The sequence below is a fragment of the Lichenostomus cassidix genome, chromosome 5 (assembly GCF_008360975.1).
Source record: "Lichenostomus cassidix isolate B80296 chromosome 5, HeHo_3.0, whole genome shotgun sequence".
In the NCBI taxonomy this organism is placed as follows: Eukaryota; Metazoa; Chordata; class Aves; order Passeriformes; family Meliphagidae; genus Lichenostomus; species Lichenostomus cassidix.
Genome location: NC_139486.1, coordinates 49,051,952 through 49,071,978, shown reverse-complemented (window position 1 = coordinate 49,071,978; position 20,027 = coordinate 49,051,952). Strand labels below are relative to the sequence as shown.

At 40.5% G+C, this 20,027-nt stretch overlaps 1 protein-coding gene across 7 annotated transcripts in view; it reads left to right on the top strand.

Moving 5' to 3' along the window:
• The window catches only part of BDNF (brain derived neurotrophic factor), a 37,877-nt gene extending 23,031 nt beyond the window's left edge, over positions 1-14,846 (top strand). For 6 of the 7 annotated variants that reach the window (XM_085062976.1, XM_085062980.1, XM_085062979.1 and 3 more), the window contains one exon: positions 13,847-14,846. In XM_085062976.1, coding sequence (XP_084919102.1) covers positions 13,847-14,608 — 762 coding nt within the window. In that variant the 3' untranslated portion in view covers positions 14,609-14,846. Of the gene's footprint in view, positions 1-7,091; positions 7,257-13,846 lie in introns of those variants that run through there. The other variant, XM_085062973.1, reaches the window with a different exon arrangement.
• Positions 14,847-20,027: the final 5,181 nt, after the last annotated feature.

Sequence of the window (20,027 nt, the reverse complement as noted above, 5' to 3'; positions counted from 1 at the left end):
AAAGGCAATTCTAGGAGGATGGAAGGATACTGGTTGCTAAATTTGAGATAAGCATCTCACAGTATCTCAAAATCTGAGCAGCTACTGCCACCTAGAGATGCACGAACTACATAGGCTGCTGGGGCTGTCTCTGGTAAGGGAGCCTGCACCATTAAAATGAATTAATCCCAGTCCTTACTCCCCGGTATAAATTTAGTGTATGAGTGCAGACTTTTTTTTTTTTTTTTTTTAATCCCTGTAATTGATGTGTTACCTGTGAATCCTGTTCTAGCGATGCAGGTAACTAAATTTTATACAGTCGTCCTTGTGTGGCTTGAATAAGTAAACAGAGAAGCATCACTTTCAGTAAATCGTTTGCTGACTTAGTTTAGACTACACCTAGAGAAGTATTTGCAAGTCAAATTTATACAGATATGGTACAGCTGTTGCTGAGACTTTGTAGCCTTTGTAAAGCCTGCACCAATAATATGCAATGTAGAATTAGTCCCTTAAGGATTTGAGTTGGGTTGAAGATAGGTTTGTTCCCTATCCCATCTTTGAGGCCTGCTCGTTAGGCACTGTCTTTTAGTATATATTTGGTGAACTAGAAAAAAAAATCTGATTTTTCCAAATGTATCAACTCAATAGCCTTTAGATTGGTTTTACTAGATTCAGAATTTTCTCAATTCAAAAATTAAGTATCAAAGTTAAGTTGCATATGTAGGTATTTGCTGCTACCTCAAATTTAACAACATGGAATACACTGGTATCTGCTCTTTGTTGTTTTGTTTCGTACATCAACCTGGTATAGTAGTTTCTTCCTCTGCATTTGAGAGAGAAGCACTGTTCCCTATTTAATTTGTGAGGAACTGATTACAGAGGAAAACAATGAGCCTTTTTTACCCCCTGAATTCATAATCTCATGTTCAGTTTTTTCTGTTTGACTCTTACAGACACAGCATGTTTTGGGGTTTTTATTGTAACTGCTAGGTCTCAGCTATCAAATGCTTAGTGGAATAAGAAAACCAACACAGCTAAACCTGGAGTTGATAACTTCATCTCACAGAGCCCTGAAAATGCAATCCACTAGTTGATTACATGTACTGTATAACTTTCCAGGTGATGGCTTTTTAAATTTCTTAAGATGTTTGAAGTCTGTCGGTGTAAATTATATTGGGATAAGATCTTAATCCAAAACTTCTGAGGGAACAGAATTTGCCTGTGGGAAACTGAGTAGCTATGATACAGGGATATTTACCAGAAGTCAGGAGGCAACTGTGAACTGCTTATACCATATCAGGGTTCATGAGAGTTGTAATACCAAACTAGGGTTTGAAAAACTACCCTTGGCTTATTGGAGTTCCACATTAGCCTCAGCCTTTCCAGTATGTGCACTGAGTTACAAGTAGGCTTTGTGTGAATGTAGCATAGCAAGAGGAGTCTGGGAAAAAAGTGAACTAGGCAAAACCTTGAGCAAAATGCTGTTATGTGCTCTTTATTAATTCAGCATGCAAAAGACTCACCCCAGATTCCTGTACTACATAACTTTTAAATGTGAATTAAACCTAATCTTGTGCCAGTTCTAGTGCATGTTTTGCTTTGTCTAATGTGATCTAAACACTGCTTTCTTTAAACACAACGGCTCCTGTAGAAATGCTGTTTCATCTAGATCAAGAAACCAAAGGTTACGATCTCTGGATTCCTTAGTCTGTTATGCCCTGTACTTTTTAAGCTTGGTGCAATGTCTAGTATCCATATGGTTTAGTTTATCCATCTTTACACTGGCCAGGGTGCTCTCGTTGAGTGTTCAGTACTTGATACACTGAGAAGAAAAGAAATGAAATCTAAACTTTTTTGAAAGGCTGGATTAGTAAGTAAAGCAACCTCTCCTCTTAGTCATAGCTGTCACTGTACCACAGAAGTGTATGGATACTGTAGGGATGAGTGATGAGACTTGTTTTGAAGTATTTCTAGGTAATTGTGCCTGCTGGCTGCCTCCATTAAGACTTGGATCTTCACTTGCTATTTACATTCCTTCTGAGTTGATAATCCAGTTTGACTGAGCCGTAAATGCCGAGAGAGAAATGCTATTTGATAGAATTTGTACTAAGAGCCAGTGTGAGGGGGAAGCAAAGTCAGTAACAAGTTCAAGCTGGCAAGAGTGACTTAACCAGAAGCCATGCCAGGAAACTGTGGTGAGCTATGAATGTGCCACTGAACATCATGACCACCCTTTATAATGGGTTGAACCAAAACTAGAAATAAACACATCTGAAGTTCTCCAGTTTTGCTTTTCCAGATATAAACACGACCATTTATGTCAATGTCATGATTTTTGTTGTTGTTGTCAGCTTATGTCTTGTAGACTGGTGAAGCAGGATTGTTTTTATTTTATAGGAAGCAAAGAAGGATGTTTCACGTGTCATTACAGCAGCAGGGTACTTACTGGTGTGGCTTTGGCAAGCTGATGCTGATTAAGTGGTGCAAAGAAAATAAGCAGGTGCTTCTTTACGTCTTCTCACAGACCTACAAATATTTTGACTAGCAAGAGAATGTCTGAAAATGAGTTTTCCCCTTAAAAGCTAGTGATTGGCAAATGAATTGGCAAATGAACAAGGAATAAAGCTGCCTTCCTTGAAAGACTCATTTTAAGTCCTTTTCTCTCTTAATTTTGCATTATTGATAAATTTATGCTGTCCCTTGTGCAAAATTTTTTTGCCATTGCAACTGCAAAAGTAGGAGGAATGTCACCAATGAACCAGGATGTTGCAAAAGAATAAGTGAGTCAATTCCACATGCCTCCATTAAAAAAAAAAAAAGCAGAAATAATGTTTAAGAAGATGTTAGTCAGAAGTCTAAGCCTCCAAAGAAGTCTACCTTTGAGACTGACAAACCTGTAGGAAACATCTTGAATTCCATGAGCCTCAAGCATCAAGTTGTGTCACGTAGTTCTTAATCAGTTTTGTTCAGCATGGAAATGGTTGTATATTTTTTTACCTGCTCTGATTCCTGTTACTGTTATGAAACTTACAGACTCTTATGCTTGGAAATACAATAAATCATTTCCCCTGCCTTTAGCTAATGGAAGGACAGGTATGCAGTGAGAGCTAGAAAGCACGATAAATAACTTCCATGTCTACTTTTAATTTAAACACTTTGGAGCAAGTCTTCAGTCACAAAGCACCACCAGACCTGTTAGTATTCAAATTGTGCTCACTAGAAAGTGGCTGCAGGGAAACGGCTGATACTCTGCATTTCTTGTAATTAGTCATGTTCAGGCATATGTCAAAACATGACCTGTAGTTTTGTTGAGGACAGTCCTGAGCCATTGGTATTTTAAGATAAAGATGGATCTGTGGAGATGCATTGGAAAAAAAGATGACCAGAACTCAGTCATCTTTTTTCCTTTTATTGTTTTGATGGCGATGGTGCTGCTACATTAGCTTCATCCACTGTAAGCACTGGGTATCCATGTTACAAGTAGGCATAGCCTTACTCTTCTCCTTTTTATCCAAATTAAGGATGAACCATGGTACCTGGAAAGCTACCTGATTCGTGTTTGTAGGGCTGGTAAATACCTACTTGTGCAATAGTGCTTCTCTATGGGGATAGATCTTTCCCAAATTTCATAACAAGTTGGCTGCGTGTAAAAGCAGCCTCTGGTCTGGATGAGATAGGAGCTTGTGTTATATTTCAAATCAAACGTAGAGGTTTTAATGGTGAAGAATGTTTATATTTTAACACTAGTTTTGTTTCCCTTGTTGCTCTTTGTTATGTAGTGGTTGAGCCCACAAACTGGAAGCATGAGGCTAAAAGCTGAAGAATGAAAGAAGAAACAAAAAGCCATATGGCAATAGCAGGAGTTCCTGCCACCCCACCTTAGGCTCGTGACAACATGCCCTACATTTAACCTACAGTCAGGAACTAATTAATGACACAGATGGAAGTGAGCTAGCATATGTATTCAAAGTAATACCCCTAAGGTTTTAATCAGCATCTTTCTGTGTTAAGTTGCCACAGAGAGATTTGCAAAAAAAGTGAATGATACACATGGTAAAGGCAGCTTTGTGTAGTGGCTGAATTGAGGGATTTTGAGCAAGGACTCCCCTGTTCTCTGGTTCAGCAGCGACTTCCTGTGCAATCTGGGGTAAAATGTTTTAAATGTTTGTGGGCTTTAGAGTACCCAGAAGGAAAACAGTGGTTCCTCCTCACCTAAGTGTGTTGAGATTCAGTGTTTGCAAAGCACTTTGGAGGCTTTGATAGCATGTTCTCCAAAACATGTTGTACAATTAGAGGGTCACAGTAGCTTAAGTACCAGATCTCTAGGCTTTTGCAACCTCTTTGCCTCTCTATGACTACTAATTATCTCTGGTATAACAGTTTTGCTTTTGATTTTGAGTATGATGGTGAATTCTGGCTAGTCTGTTATGTTGTGGAGATATTTGGGAGAGGGGGAACACGTAGCTGTTTCCAGCGACTAATTGTGTAATTTAATGTTTCTTGCTTTAACTTTCTCTTTCCTCCCCCCACCCCCAGCTATTGGAATAGAAGCTGTCCTTCCCTGCAGCATAGTAGGATCTGCTTACGTGAAGGGACAGGTATTGAAGTTTTTCTAGAGAAGTGTTTATTTAATGACTGAAATCTCATATACAAACCTACCCTTTGGAGCTTAAGGGCTCTTACAGTGAGAACAGTGCTTTGCTGGCAGCAAAGCCACTTTCTTCAGTGGGGGGTTGTGCATGAAACAGGACACCCAAGGGAGGAACATTAGGTGGTGTTGGGCTGGATTTTGCATACTTCTCTTTATAGACATGTCTGGGCTATTTATGTGCTTATGTCAGTGAGGGAAGTGAGGAGCTACCCCACACTCCTAGAAAGCTTTTATTCTTTCTCTTTAATGTGTAATTATTACCAAATATGCGTGTATCCCTCAGGAGTCCTGAGGAAGCTGTTTTGCTGAAACCTGTCACATTTCATTCTGAACCAGCTATTAGCTATAGTTTAGGTTGTGACCCCATCTGATTTTCTGACCACATAAATAGTGGGTCACCTTTACAACTGATATAAATCTATGAATGCAACACTGTGGATTTATACCAGGCAGTGACTGTGTCCACCAGAATAAGGTCCACGGGAACTTACTGCATCAGGGAACCTCAGTAGTTTTTGTGGAAATGATTTCCCATGATGTCACAATCTGTAGTTGTATCTGATGGCAAGTATGAAAAGTTAGGAACCATGTAACTTCCTTTTTAGTTACAGAAGGGAAAGTCCCAATGTCCGTGTAATTCACAGAAATCACAGTGTAACACTCCTTGGTGAAAGAAATTACATCATTATACAACTGGGAGAAGGCAGGAGTTTGATCAATTAATTTTTCCTGTAAGACTGCAGGAGCTTTTTTTTTTTATGTATGTTCCATTAAATGTTTGTACCTTGAGCAGTACAACTAATGAAGGTTGTTTTTGAATCCTTACATCTTTGCCAGATGTACCTCTTCACCCCTTCTAGTGATTCCAAACCCTTTCCCTCTGTGAGGCTTGTGAAATGAAAGCAAAAATGCAGTATTATAAGTCCATAAGCCTATACACTTGTGTTTGCCTGAGGATGGAGGAGGAGAGGAGCTTATTTGGGTCAGTCTCAGCAACTGGCATGCTGGTTATACAATGTGACCCTGTGTATCCCTCTATTAAATTTGGTTGAAGTTGGCCCCCAAATTTTTAAAATAGGTTAGGGATAGAGTACCAGCCATAGCAAGTGCAAAAGTGTTGCTTCAACCCAAAACCTTTTAGAAGGTGGGGAAAAAAGCTGAAAACTATAATGCTTTGAAATCTGTGGTAAGCTGCATTGTCATTGTAAAACATCAGTGGTGAAAGAGCACTTCTTGCCAAAGTGTTTTCAATACACTTATGTTAACATACTGACATAATTTTCCAGTAGTGCTATCTTCAAAGATAAAGCTGTTGTCACAGCAAAACATGTGCAGTGGCTGCACAGTGAAGTGGATTAGATTCCTAATGAGAGAATCCTTATATCCTTATGCTAAGTCCTCATTATTCTGATAATGTTGATTGAGGTGACTTTGCAAACCTGTAAATTTCTGCTTCTGCTCTGGTTTTGCTCCAGTGTAACTTTGGACTTGAACACTCCCAGAAACTGCTCTGGTGCCTTAGTGTAAGCTTTTATCCCTTGCCCTGTCTGTGGAAAATATTGCCAGCTGTGCTGACAGCTGGACTGAGCATGTGTCAAGAAAAATCCACACATGAGGGCGGACAGCCAAAAGATCACAGAATCACAGAATGAACTAGGTTGGAAAAGACCTTTTAGATCAGCAAGTCCAACCTAACACCTCCTCATCAACTAAACCATGGCACTGAGTGCCGTGTCCAGTCTTTTTTTAAACACGTCCAGGGATGGTGAGTTCACCACCTCCCTGGGCAGCCCCTTTCAGTGCTCAATCACACTTTCAGTGAAGAATTTCTTTTTTCTAATGTCTAACTTAAACTTCACTTGGCACAGCTTAAGACTGTGTCCTCTCATTCTGTCAGTTGTTGCCTGGGAGAAGAGATGACTGAAACACCACTGGCAAATGCAGGAGTATTGTTAATACCTGTCAGGGCTCTCACAACAGGCATTCTGCATGGTTTCTGGTCCATGTACATCACAAAGTACTGATCTGCTGCATTTCAAGTACTGGCTATGGCTAAAGGTATTCTCTTACAGCAATGCCATACACAGTCAGGGTCTTGGCAAAGGTAAGAGTCCTGCAACAAGCAGGTATAGCCCTTGCTCTCCTCTCTCACCCTAGAGAAAACACTGCCTGCCCAAACCACTGGTAACTTCACCATCTGATGATTAAGATTTTAACCATTTATTTTCCTTGGCGAAACTTTGCTATGTTCCTGTTGAGTGCATAATGTTCTATAGGTCCCAGGAAGCTGAGGCTTGCACCAGAACTGATGGATGCGTGGGATGCTTTACATCCTACTCAGCTGTTTATAGGCACTCTGTAAGATCCAACCTCAACTGGTGCAGGAGCTTCTGCGTTGTTCCAGGGCTGCTGGACACATGTCCCAGTTCAAGGGATCCAACTCACACTAGATTGCACGCAACATGATCCATTCCGTTCCTGCTCCCGGGTGCCAATTGTCCTTGATTCAGAGTGAGCTTCACATGTGTACTTGGCAGAATAGCTTAGTCCTGTGATGATTCAGCGCAGTGTTCCACACCAAAGAGCTGTAGTGAAATGGAAGACAAACCATAGATGCTGCACAAAGGTCTGAGGTTCTGCCTTAATCTTTTGTTCTTTTGTGCACAGGTTGGATTAGCATTTTATAAAGCTCTAGTGGCTATTGAAGCAAATTATTTCAGAGAACTGTAATTATCTGCCCCCGTGGAGGACCCAGATAGTATCTTGGCATGGAGTAATTATGTAATGGATTGGTTTCATGGGTTTCAGGTTGCGGGGGGTGGTATGTAGCCTGTTCTATAGGTGAACCTTCCTTTCACAGAGATTGCTTTAATGTTGCTTCTGAATGACCACAGTAATGGCATGAACATACTTTGATGTATACTCGAAAAAGATTAATGCAGTTTCTGAAGCCAATTTTGAAATTGGATTTGCTAATGCACAGGTTTTGGGTTTAGAAGCATCATCCTTACTGGACAGTATTTGTAACATGGCAATAGAAGTGCAGCATGTTATTCTACCCATGAGACTCCAACAGGCAGAAATAAACCTGTTGCTAGTGCTTTTATTTGAGGAGGACATTCACTGCATACCTTGGGATTTCAACATGAAATTTTGACAAAAAATATTTGTGGTAAAGTATATTGTATTTGATATGAATGGTGGCATACACACAAGCTCCTTTGGGAGCTAAGTTTCTTTGTTTACAGTTGGAATCATAACTCCCCATGCAGTTTGAGTGCCCCGAGTGTGGGATATTGTACAAACATCTGGAAAGGCAGTAAGTGTGTCACTGGTTCAACAATCATTTCCCATTGTCAAAGTATAAAAATAGTGCACATCCCTTCCATAGATGTTGTCTCTCTGAAAACCTGTGATACCATCTGTGAATCTGGTCTGCTATTTCTTCACTTGTACATACTGTCAAAACTCATCCTTCCTGTTTATTGGTATGTGCAGACTGGGCCTGATATCTGTCCGACAGAGATGCTTCTGGCAACACCTAGTAGTCCTGCGCTTGTCGAATTTAAAGATAAGCATGTCTGCAATGAGTCTGCTCTGCACTCATTAAAGCAACTGAATTCTCACTTGGAGCTTTGAAGCGAGCTGTTTGAGTGTCTAAAAAGGTATGAGGAAAGTTTGTAGGAAACTCTGATACACAGCTCTGTGAAAGATCAGGATTGTGATGTCATGGCATTATTATTTTGCCATTATTTTCTTTGGGTTCTTTCTCACCTCTCATTGTTAGAAGCTGTGATTTTTGTATGTATTGGGGAGAGAGTCCGATAAAACCTTGGAACCCCACAAAAAATGCCTTGTAGTGCTTTAAATAGATGTGTGCTTTTCCAGAGCCAATGTAGTCATTGCTGGAGTTTCTTTGCTCTCAGGAGCTGTACCACAAACAATGTTTAGCAACATAAGATAAAATCAAATTTCTCATGCTAAAAATTGTAGTTAAAGTTAACAATACTTGTAAATTTGCTCAGTGTTTATCTTGGATTTCAAAACACTTCATAGTCTCTGCTATCTCTGGCATTAAGACTAAGTAGATTTCATTACCTCAGGGAAAACCAACATGAGAATAAAAATAAAATAGGTTTATTCTTCCTGACATGAAGCACCAACTTACACGAGTACAAATTGGATGTGGGTGTGCGTGTGTGTGTATTGGGGGGTGAGTGCTTTATTTGCAGTAATAAAAAATAATTATATAGTTTGCTGCATAAACAGCCTCAAGGATAACTAGGGTGTCAGACATCCAGTTATGCATGTGATAAAGGTTAATACTGTGTGTTCTCAGTACATTTAGTCTTTTCAAATCATGTGCTGACATGTATCCCATTTTGATAGCTGTTCACACACTCTGGTAATGATGCATAAAGCAGAAACTCATGCCTGTGGCATTCAGTAGTATTTAGTAAATTGAACTTTTGTGTAAAGATCTTGGAAAATGGCAAGGCACAAAAAGAATGTCATCTTGCTGCTAATTTTATCTTTCTCCACACACTCCTTTCTGGAGATTAAAGCATGAATCTCTTCACCACTGAAAGTTACTTCAACTTGCGTGGCACATACCGTGATGCAGAAAAGCAAGTACGTGTTCATAGCTCCTCAGGTCTCTCTGCAGGAAATACAACCCGTTAAGCTACTAGATTTCTGCTTAAAGTAACAAAAAATAATGAAATAAAATAATTAACTGGAGAATCCTCATTAAATACAAATACTGAAATGAATAGTACAGCAAGGTAATTGACTGCGTATGTAAACTCGCTGTAGATAATTGACATGACCTTCATTTAATGAGCCTTCTTCCCGTTATTGGAGATGACTGCCACAATTATGTGTCCTTACTCGTAATTGCATGGACCTTATTGGAGTACGAAGTAGGTCACGTCTTCCTGCAATCTGGTCCATGGTGGGTGACTTCTTTTCACTGCTACAGCTTTGCTGTGCTGCATGAAAACAGGACGGATGTTCTTACAGCCACGAGAATGGATGGTGTTCACAAAGCTGGTCTCAAATGTAATTTCTGACAGACACGTCTCATGTACTGAGGGAGTAGTTTAGGGCTTGCTCTCAGGGAGGGTAGTGTATATCTATGTTATACTAGTTAGTGGGTGTACAGTGTATTGCACAGCAATTGGACCAAGACTTCCTCTCCTAGAGAAGTCTTTGATCTTTTTATGCCCAGAGATGTGGCTGAACAGGAGTGCAGAAGGGTTGCAGCCTGTACTTATTGTTCCTAGAAGGAGTAGAGACCTGAACCTCTGACACCTGAGGAGGCAGGGAATGAGTGCATTGTAGGACTACAGACTGATGCTGTAGCATCAGTGATTTTTATGTTGTATGTTTCTGGCTGCACATCTTACCGTGGCTTCTCTGTTTGGCATTCAGTTGTACTGATGCCCTCAGAACATGCATTATCAGCCAGGTTGCTCCATTTAAGAAAAACTCAGGACTGGTAAGCCTCCATGGGAAATAGTTGCTTGGTCTACCAGGGTAACCTCAGGCGTGGATGTACACAGAAATGATGGGGCATCTCCATGCAAGACCTCGTAGTGGTGGATATGCCCAGAACAAAAAGGATAAATACCTTGCTTGGTAGTAGCAGGCTGGGAAAATAGGAAAACAGTTTTGTCCCATGTTCCCACCCCTGTTCTCTTTCCATACAGGGTGACATGCCGGCTGGCTCATAGTCAGAAGGATGTACATAATATGTTCATGTTTGGGTTTTACAAGACAGTTACTGTAGTAGAACAGGCAGTATCTTTAATCTTTGCCATATAATGAAGGTTTCGTGGGTGGGGAACAGAGAGGAAAAAGACTGGAAGCTGCCATCCAAAGTGTTTCCAATGACCTTATTGGTGCTACACTGGGATATTAGTCCTGCCTCACTAAGAAAGAGATGAACCATGCATTCATGTGTTGGTTCAACAATAGCTGAAAGGTTTTGTGATTCGACCCATTAAGTGAGACATCTTATTCTGATATAGCGTGTTAAACTAGTTGATTTTGAGCAATTGCTAATACAAATTGGTATGGTCTCCAAAATGAAGATATTTCCCAGGTGATAAAATATTACTTCCTTGTATTAAATCACTTGATACAGTTTTGCTGCCAAAGACAAGGTCTGTGTGTAGTGCTCAAGTCACTGTCAAGACAGAGAGAAGAATCTTTCTACATCCTGCTTCCAGAGTTCAGCTTAGTCTGGGATTCATTTGCAGAGTAGTAATGTTTGATCTGTGGCTGCTGGCACGGATTCCTTGTATCTGTGCTGCTAAAGCTTACTTTGACATACTCTTCTACTGTTGTAAATGGGAGGAAGAGGTTTGGCTTTTAAAGCACATACATTTTGCTGTGTATCATCAGTATGTTATGCGGGTAATGCCTGCCTAAAAGTTGTTGGTTTTCAGAATCTAGTTGTACACAATTTCTTGCCATCACAGATAATAGCGGTGGTTGTGTCATCAGATGGGATGCAAATTGATCAAACTTGACAGCAGTTTCCTTCCTAAATGGAAGGCAGAATTGATTAAGGAAGATTTAATGTGATATATAAAGTACTGTTAGATCTGGTGACCAACCAGCTATTGGTGGAGGATGCTGAGGGCTTATTGAAGTCAATCTGCACCACTGTCCTCCATCATCTTTTAAGAGAAGTGTCTGTGTGAGTGAAGGTGCAGAGCCACTATTCTGTCTTCACATCCTCGAGAGGTATATAGCTCAGTAACAGTAGCAAAGGATGTGGCCTGGTCCGGGGATTCCTCTCTCCTTTGTTCACCTGTCTTAACTTGAAAAGTAACTGCTCATCTCCAGCTGGGGTGTTTACCTGATGGGTGCAAACTTCTCTCTGTTCTGTTTTTGTCTTTGTGCCTCTTTTGCCCTCTCTCTTTTGCTCTGGAAGTTTTGCTACGTGCTCAGAGAGACTCTGTCCTCCAGAGTCAAGAACTGGCTGGGACCTCTGGGCAACTACTTTGATAAAAATAACAGGAACTTGATTGGGAGCCAGAAGATCTGTTTTCTGTTCGCTGCTCTGGTGGTCACAAAGTGTGATGTGGGTGTTTGGGGCTCTTTTTCTTTTAGGTTTTATATTAAACAATTCTCTGAAGAGAGAGTATATAAATATTATTTTTTGTTCCACTGGCTCTGCATTTGTATGTTAGCTGAGCCACCCCTTTTCAAGACAAGAAGAGTTGTCTTGTCTCTCGTTTGATAAAGGAAGAGTAGCAGTCTTTTTCCTTGTTTTGTAAATCACCTCCATAATGCCTCTTTTCCTCCCCTTTGAGGAGGAAATCTGACACTCCCTGTAGAATGTTTTAAAAACCCTATCATGAAAAAGAACTGCAAAATATTAATGTTCTGCATGGTTAGAGCAAACACTATGTTCCTGTGAGTCACAGATGTCAGGTTTGTTTAATCTTAATAAATCTATGCCACAACAACACTACTAAACAGGAAGAGATGGAAGGATGAAGGAAGAGTTGTGCTGGGTTAGAAAGAATTCTTGGCCAAAATCTTGTTTAGTGGGGGCCTGGAGATGAGGGGGGCATGGGCATAAACCCAAACACTTCCCACCCTGCCTTCATTAAGTACTTTAAGGTCTATGTTTTGGGCATTGCCTTTCCAGTACACATTTCATTTTATTTGTACGTTTTATGATAAATTGTCTTTCTATGTTAAGTCGTAAGAGTACTAGTTTCCCACAGCATATTTGCAGGAGATAAAGTAAGTCTTTTTACATAGCACCGTGTTGGCAAACAGAAATAGCATTTACTCCAATGAGTGTTGCCAAGTATGAGGTACTTCCGAATGAACTTCAAAAGCTCTGAAACAAGCATTAGCTGCTTTTTCAAAAATGTGAACAATGCGATTGCTTTCTAGCAAACAGAACTGGTGAGAACAGGGATTGGAAGGTGGAAAAATAACAACTGGATGTGGTAGATGTTGTAGTAGTGCTTGGGATCAGACAGAAAGCATAGCTCTCTGTCACTGCAGGATTTGGGGGAGGTTCTTGTAACAGGACTTAAAGTATCTACTCTGCATTTGAGAAGGAAACCCTTTTTGCCCTGAGGAGACTTAGCAAAGCAATTGGGAAGGAGTTTATACGAGCTCCAAACTGTTGGGAGTCCTTATAGGACTGAGTTGTGCTGATTCCAAGCCTGGTGAGGAATTTCCATACCAGCACTCCTTTCTGGTGCTACCCCTTCACTCTCAGTGAGGACAGAGATAAGCATACACATAAACATCAAAGCATGACCCTTAACGTGCCAGAATAAGGGGCAGAATGAAAGAGACATGGGCAAACTGCTGTGTTTCAGTATGGCAGTAGGGTTGGTTGTGCCAGGTTTCACGATGGCCTCTGGGCTCTAACTAGGCTTAAATAAGTGCTTTGCCCACCTGAGAACGGCTGGTGTAGGGCCGTGGAAAAGTACAGAAAAGTGGTTCTGCTACTGTCACTTCAGTATAGCCCTTACCAGCTCTGTAATCCAGCACGTTCTTCCCATGCCGTTCCCATGATGCAAGCTATCTGTCCAGCTCAAGTTTAGTATACTGTTCCAGGCCTTTTTCTTGTTCTCTATTTATGTATATATACCTTCTACATTTAGATGAGAAATTGACCTCCTGAGACCTCAGAATTATATGGCTTCTTCCTGTGTTTTGAACATTGCTTTCAAAATACGAATGCAATCTATCCTGGTGCTGCTCAGTTTTTTTGTGGACAGAATGATGAACTATTTTTTGCCATAGAGAGATCTGAAAAATCAAATATTTACATTTGCACTTGAAATGGAAGTCTTGCCTTTCACGCCTGTGAAGCTGTCTTTATTGCTGAAATGTTGCATTGCTAAATAGCAGTTCTGCTTTTGCTGTTACTTGAAATAGTTGTAATTGGTCAATAAATAAGGAGTCTGCATAGTATCTAATTCCTGCTACAGAGAGATTTTAGCATGTGAGAACTGAGTTGCTGGGATCAATGTTGCCTGTGCTGCAGCATATGCTTTTTCTGAAACTCTAGATGAAGGAAGACTCTTTTACAAGAGTATGCTTTATCACTGCTAATGAGTTGCAACTGCATGCAGCACATCTCTGTAGAAAATGCATAATCTTGTAGCAAGTTAGGTGAATATTTATTACTCCAAACCTTGTAAGTTAATTTATTTTTCTTGGTTTTAACAGTTCCACCAAGTGAGAAGAGTGATGACCATCCTTTTCTTTACTATGGTTATCTCATACTTCAGTTGCATGAAAGCTGCCCCAATGAAAGAAGCTAGTCTACGAGGACAAGGCGGCTTGGCTTACCCAGGTCTTCGGACCCACGGGACTCTTGAGAGCCTAAATGGGCCCAGTGCTGGTTCAAGAGGACTGACATCGTTGGCAGATACTTTTGAACATGTCATAGAGGAGCTCCTAGACGAGGACCAGGACATCCAGCCCAGTGAGGGAAACAAGGATGCAGACTTGTACACATCCCGAGTCATGCTAAGCAGTCAAGTGCCTTTGGAACCCCCGCTGCTCTTTCTGCTCGAGGAGTACAAAAACTACTTGGATGCTGCAAACATGTCCATGAGAGTCCGGCGCCACTCTGATCCAGCTCGCCGTGGGGAACTGAGTGTGTGTGACAGCACGAGCGAGTGGGTGACAGCAGCAGAGAAAAAGACTGCAGTGGACATGTCCGGGGCGACTGTCACAGTCCTGGAGAAAGTTCCAGTACCCAAAGGCCAACTGAAGCAATACTTCTATGAGACCAAATGCAACCCTAAGGGGTACACAAAGGAGGGCTGCAGGGGCATAGACAAGAGGCACTGGAACTCCCAGTGCCGAACTACCCAGTCTTATGTGAGAGCTCTCACCATGGATAATAAAAAGAGAGTTGGCTGGCGCTTTATAAGGATAGACACTTCTTGTGTATGTACATTAACCATTAAAAGAGGAAGATAGTGGATTCGTGTTGTATAGATTATATTGAGACAAAATTATCTATTTGTATATATACATAACAGGGTAAATTATTCGGTAAAAAATAATTTTATGGACTGCATGTATGACTGAAGTTTATACAGTACAGTGGTTACACAATCTATTTATTGAACATATCCATGACCTGAAGGGGAACAAAAGTCATTTGCGCACAAGTTTAAACAAACAAACAAAAAAAAAACAAAAAAAAAAAAGAAAATCAAGCAAACAAAAAAGTCTGCATTACATTCCTCCATAACATTGTGGTTTGTCGCCGTTGCCAAGAATTGAAAATACAAAAAGTTTAAAAAAAAAAAAAGAATAAAATTGCATGCTGCTTCAATTGTGAATTAATGATAAACTGTCCTCTTTCAGAAAAATAAATTGAACCAAAACATTCTGTTTACATTTTAGACAGTAAGTATCTTTAGTCTGTTAGTATATATGTTTACTGCTTCTAACTTCTGATAGCGTTGAAATTAAAACAATGTCAAGGTGCTGTTGTCATAGTTTTACTGTTTCTCTTTTACTTTTGAATTCCCATCAGATTGAAAAAGAAAAAAATCATTACCTTATTCTGGATTAGAAGCAAATTTGTTTTTTGTATGTTGTGAAGGTGTTTGCAATAGCAATCCAACTACTGACAAAAAATAATAAAAAGAGGCAACTGAAAAAGAATGGTGATGTTCCACTTCACATTGTTGAACTTCAGGCTTAAAGACAACACTTACTTAACTGTATGGCAACATGCTTTTTTGGTTGTTGGGGGGGGTTTTTGTTGTTGTTGGGGTTTTTTTGGGTTTTTCTTTTTCAATTTTCAGTCTTTTGAGACATGCATTTGCTTTTACCATGTTTGCTTGTGTTTGAGAATTTTTTTCCCCTTTTCTCCCTCTGAAGGGACATTGGTTGTGATCTTTAAGTATTTCACTTACCATAGAACTGGAGCTTGTCATATAGAGAATATTCTATAGAGTGTTGAGAGCAATGATTTTCATATAATAAAAGACTGTGCTTGGATCAAATGTCTTGGTGAAGCACGGTAAGAGTCTCACTAGAAAAAAGGGTCTAAAAAAGATGATGGTGGATCTGAAATGAGGTTGGTTGTGGGACTTTACAGCTCAGCCAGTTTGGGGACAAAGAGCAGTGATTTGGGTTGACTGAGGCTATCCCAATTGCAGTCATTACTGACTGTGGCCCTGTGCATTGTGTTAGAGAGTGAGATGTACATGGATGTCCTTCCCCTGCAGGCCTGCAAAGCTGGTGGGCAAACTCTGCTGGCATCTCTGCCTAAAGGAGCCCTGGAAACCAGCATGGGAATGAGACAGAAAGGAGCGCTGCCTCTAGCAGAAAGCAATTAGCATTATGTTTGTGTGGCTCTACCTCTGCTGTCAGACTTATTTTTGAAACAAATACTGGCACTAGAAAACCACTCTTGAACTAAATGGAGAGCAAGTGCTGAAGGAGTTGGCTTAACTTGCTTAGGTTCTGAGGAGCGTATTTAGGTCTGTGTTCTCCCCTCCCTCTCCTGACAGAAGTATTGCCAAAAGGGCGAGTTGTAAGGCTGAGAGCTTGCACTGGCTGCAGTGGGCTGAGAACAGAAATAGCTCATTGGTGAGCTCACTGAAGGCTGTTGCTATATTTGTAATTCCTGTAGATGAAGAGAAATAGCTGAACAAATAGTATTTTCCTATTTGTTTCCTCTTAAATATAATCTGCTTCTGGATGCTGCAGAATCTGTTTATTAAAACCTTGACTGGGCAAAGCTTACTGAAATATGTTGCCCCCAATAATGCTCTTTGGAGAGCATATTTAGCACTGATTTTATGTCATCACTGGTAGAAACCCATGCTGGAAGCTGACACTTTCACAGCAGTGATTTCTTCTGTTTGGGGTTGAATGGCAGCCCCTGCCCGAGGATAACTGGCTGTCAAAGTGCCACTTGCATTGACCATGTGCACACTGGACTGTGACTGAGAAGAGAGAGTTGTGTGACCCACCTGAACTTCAAACTTCAGCCTTCCCCATCCATTGCTGATGGGGATTTCTCACACAGAAAAAGAACCAAAAACAAACCAAAACCTTACTGAAATTCTCAAAACTTCATCTAAGATATCCTTTGTGCAGATTAAATCATAGAATCTAAGAATGTTTTGTGTTGGAAGGGACCTTAAAGATCATTTATGTCATGGGCAAATGCACCTTCCACTCAACCATTTCATTCCCCTGGGGCCAGTACCTGTGTGTGTTTTGTAATTCGCATTTGGTAAAGCCAACATGACTCAGGAGCTATTCTCAGCAGTACTCCTAAACTGCAGCAGAGAACTGGTGTAATGTTGGCTCCTCTCAAAGCAAGGGTTGGTTGCTTTTAAGGAAAGGATGATGCTGATGTGTGAATAACAAATCACTCATCTAGACTGGAAGAAAAGATAGCTAGGATCTGACAGTAGTCTAATTCAAATACAGGAATAAAATAACTACTAGTTCAAAGAAACTGAATTTCCAAAAGAGAAGTGTTAATGCATAAACCATGCTAGGAATAAAGTTCCTCACTTCCCAAAGTTAACTATGGCTGTAACCTTTACTTACAAATCCTCACCTGGCACAGTAAAGGTGGTGCAGGTGGTGCAGAATCAGGACAGTGGGATGGGAGGTTCAGAGGGGTAAAGAACAGCCCAGGTGAGTGGAAGGACTAAGGGATGGAGCTGGGAACCTAGGGAACTTGTGTCTAGTGACTACACCCGGAGTGATATTGCCCATAACATGCCAATTCTATCCTTACTGATACAAGGTGAAACTGGCAATTAACCTGCAGTCCCACGGCTCTCCCTTGCCTGACCTTATACATCTGTGGTCACAGGCTGGGCAGTTTTAGTTAAAACACAGATGGAAGGGTTGGTTTTCTTTCATATCACTTAATTAAACTCCTGCTGTGGTCTGTTTGTGACAGAAGTATATGATGCATGTCAGCAGGCCTAGTGCTGTGTTAAAGACTCTTGCAACTGTAAGTTCATGTCTGTGGCCTTGTTCTCTATTATTCATCTTGTGTAACATAAATATTTATTGTATATTTATATAATTTTATGGTTTTTTGGGAAAATACTGAAATTGGCATTAAAATTTAAAAGCAACTGCGTCATATTGTAAATATAATTAAGCTATATTTAAGTGTACTGATTAACATAATATATGTTTAACTAGAGTTTTTTATGTTTTTAAATATATTTTCGAAAAATATATATATATATAAAACTTGGGGTTTTTTGGGGGACCATGTGACTCTTTTCTCTAATTGTAAAACAAACTTGAGTTTTACTATAAAGATGTGTGTTCTTTGTTTTAAAACAATTTTTACTCTATTTTAGCAATAAAATCTCACTCGGAGGGCAGATAGCCCCCTGTTTCATAGCTGGACAGTTAGCATCGGGAGGGGAGGGGTAGCAGGAATTTACTTCACATAAAAGTTTGGGGATACTTGCAGGACGATGTATTTCCATTTAATTCTAGCCCAAAAGTCCTCATGAACTACAAGCCCGTGAATGACATATACATGATTTTATTCGTTTAAAATAAAGAGCATAATGGTTGTGAGGGGGAGGGGGTTACTACCTTTAGTAGCTAAGGGATAAGTGAGACATAAACTCAATAGCTATAGTCATGTACCTGATTTTTTGCTGTCATTTATATTTATATCCCCTGCACTGATTTATGACCCTACGGAGAACTAGGAGCGGAATTCCATGGATTTAACACCTTGTTAGCATTTCTAAAAGAGTATTCTCTACTATAACTGCCAAGCCTGTTTATTTAATTATCCCATAGCCTTAGAATAATCAATAAATCCTCATGATTAGTAGAAAACTTTCATATAACTTAAGGAGGGGAGCGGGGTGGGGGGAAGAAGAAGCATAAACCCACTTACAAAAAAATCTATTGCTGCAGAATTTTCAAGAGCCCAGCACCAGCAACATCTCACAAAAACTGAGGGAATTATGCTTCTGCATACTGTCATTTATATTAAACACACGTGCATGAATGTTGCTTGCTTTATTGTCATTTAAAATAAGCTACCAGAAGCACTAACAGATACTCAGATCTTTGGGGTGTGGATGAACAGAGCTGCGTTTTGACCACACCACGTGTCTACTCCTGGCTGCAGGAGCTGGATCTGCCTGGACCCTGCCTCCTCCCTGAGGTAGGACTGAGAAGTTGCTCTAGCTTGTTCAGTATATAATTATATGACAGGGGTGCCTAGGGAATAAAATGCACTCCCTCAAAATACATATTTGAGCTACAGGTAGGGAGGGTGCTAACCCTCCATCCATCCATCCATCCACTCATCCATCCATCCACCCATCCACCCATCCACCCATCCACCCATCCACCCATCCACTCATCCATCCACTCATCCATCCTCTCATCCATCCATCCATCCACCCATCCATCCACTCATCCATCCATCCATCCACTCATCCATCCATCCATCCATCCATCCATCCATCCATCCATCCATCCATCAATCCATCCACCCATCCACTCTATGAACCCTAACTCTGTAGGGAAAATGAGGGTATTTCCATGCCTTTTCTCACTTAGAGCAGAAACAAAGATATGTGGCTGGACTTTAAAATTACTCAGCTAAAAAGTAATAGCAGTATAAGAAGGTTTTTGAAGAGAACATGTGAAGGCTACATTGAAGTGTAATGAGGGGGAGGAAGTTTATTTCAGTTTGTCCCTGGTGGATTTCATACACTGCTTCCACAGGGTCCTTCCCTTAATTAGGTCCTCATTGAGAAGACACCTTCTGACAGGTCAATTAAAATGAAAAAGTAGTTGATGCACTTGTTCAGAGTAAATATAAAGAGCACCAAGGTCTGACCTTATGAAGGAATTGGAATTTTAAAGTCAGGAAGGTTCTGTAGGGAGTGTTTTGGAAGAGATTTCTTTTTTTCCTGAACCTTATTTTTTTATAAATAGAGTTTGGCTTTTTAAAACAAACTTGCTACCATTTTGGGTAGTCAGAGGCTGTGGTGTTGCTATAAATCAGAGATAGTGATATAGCTTTATTTTGATGCCTATAGGAGAACGTTGGAGACAATGCTTTTCCAGGCAAGATCTGGATTCATCTGTGGAATTTGAAATGCTTCCGGAAATCAAATATTTTAAATCCTGTAAGACAGTGGCAGAAAGCACTTGGAAGTAAACTGCTCTTTGCACCAACCCCTCTTTACTGAGGGAAATGGCCCAGAGCTGCTGGTTTTTGCTTTGCTGTGCAAGGGTGAATCTCTAAAACCTGCCTGTGACCTGCTCCGTTCTCCATACTGCAGTCACACGTGTATATCTATATATCTAGCTGTAGAATAGCTGCTGGTGCTGCTCCCTTGTCTCTGTTGGTGAGGCTGCT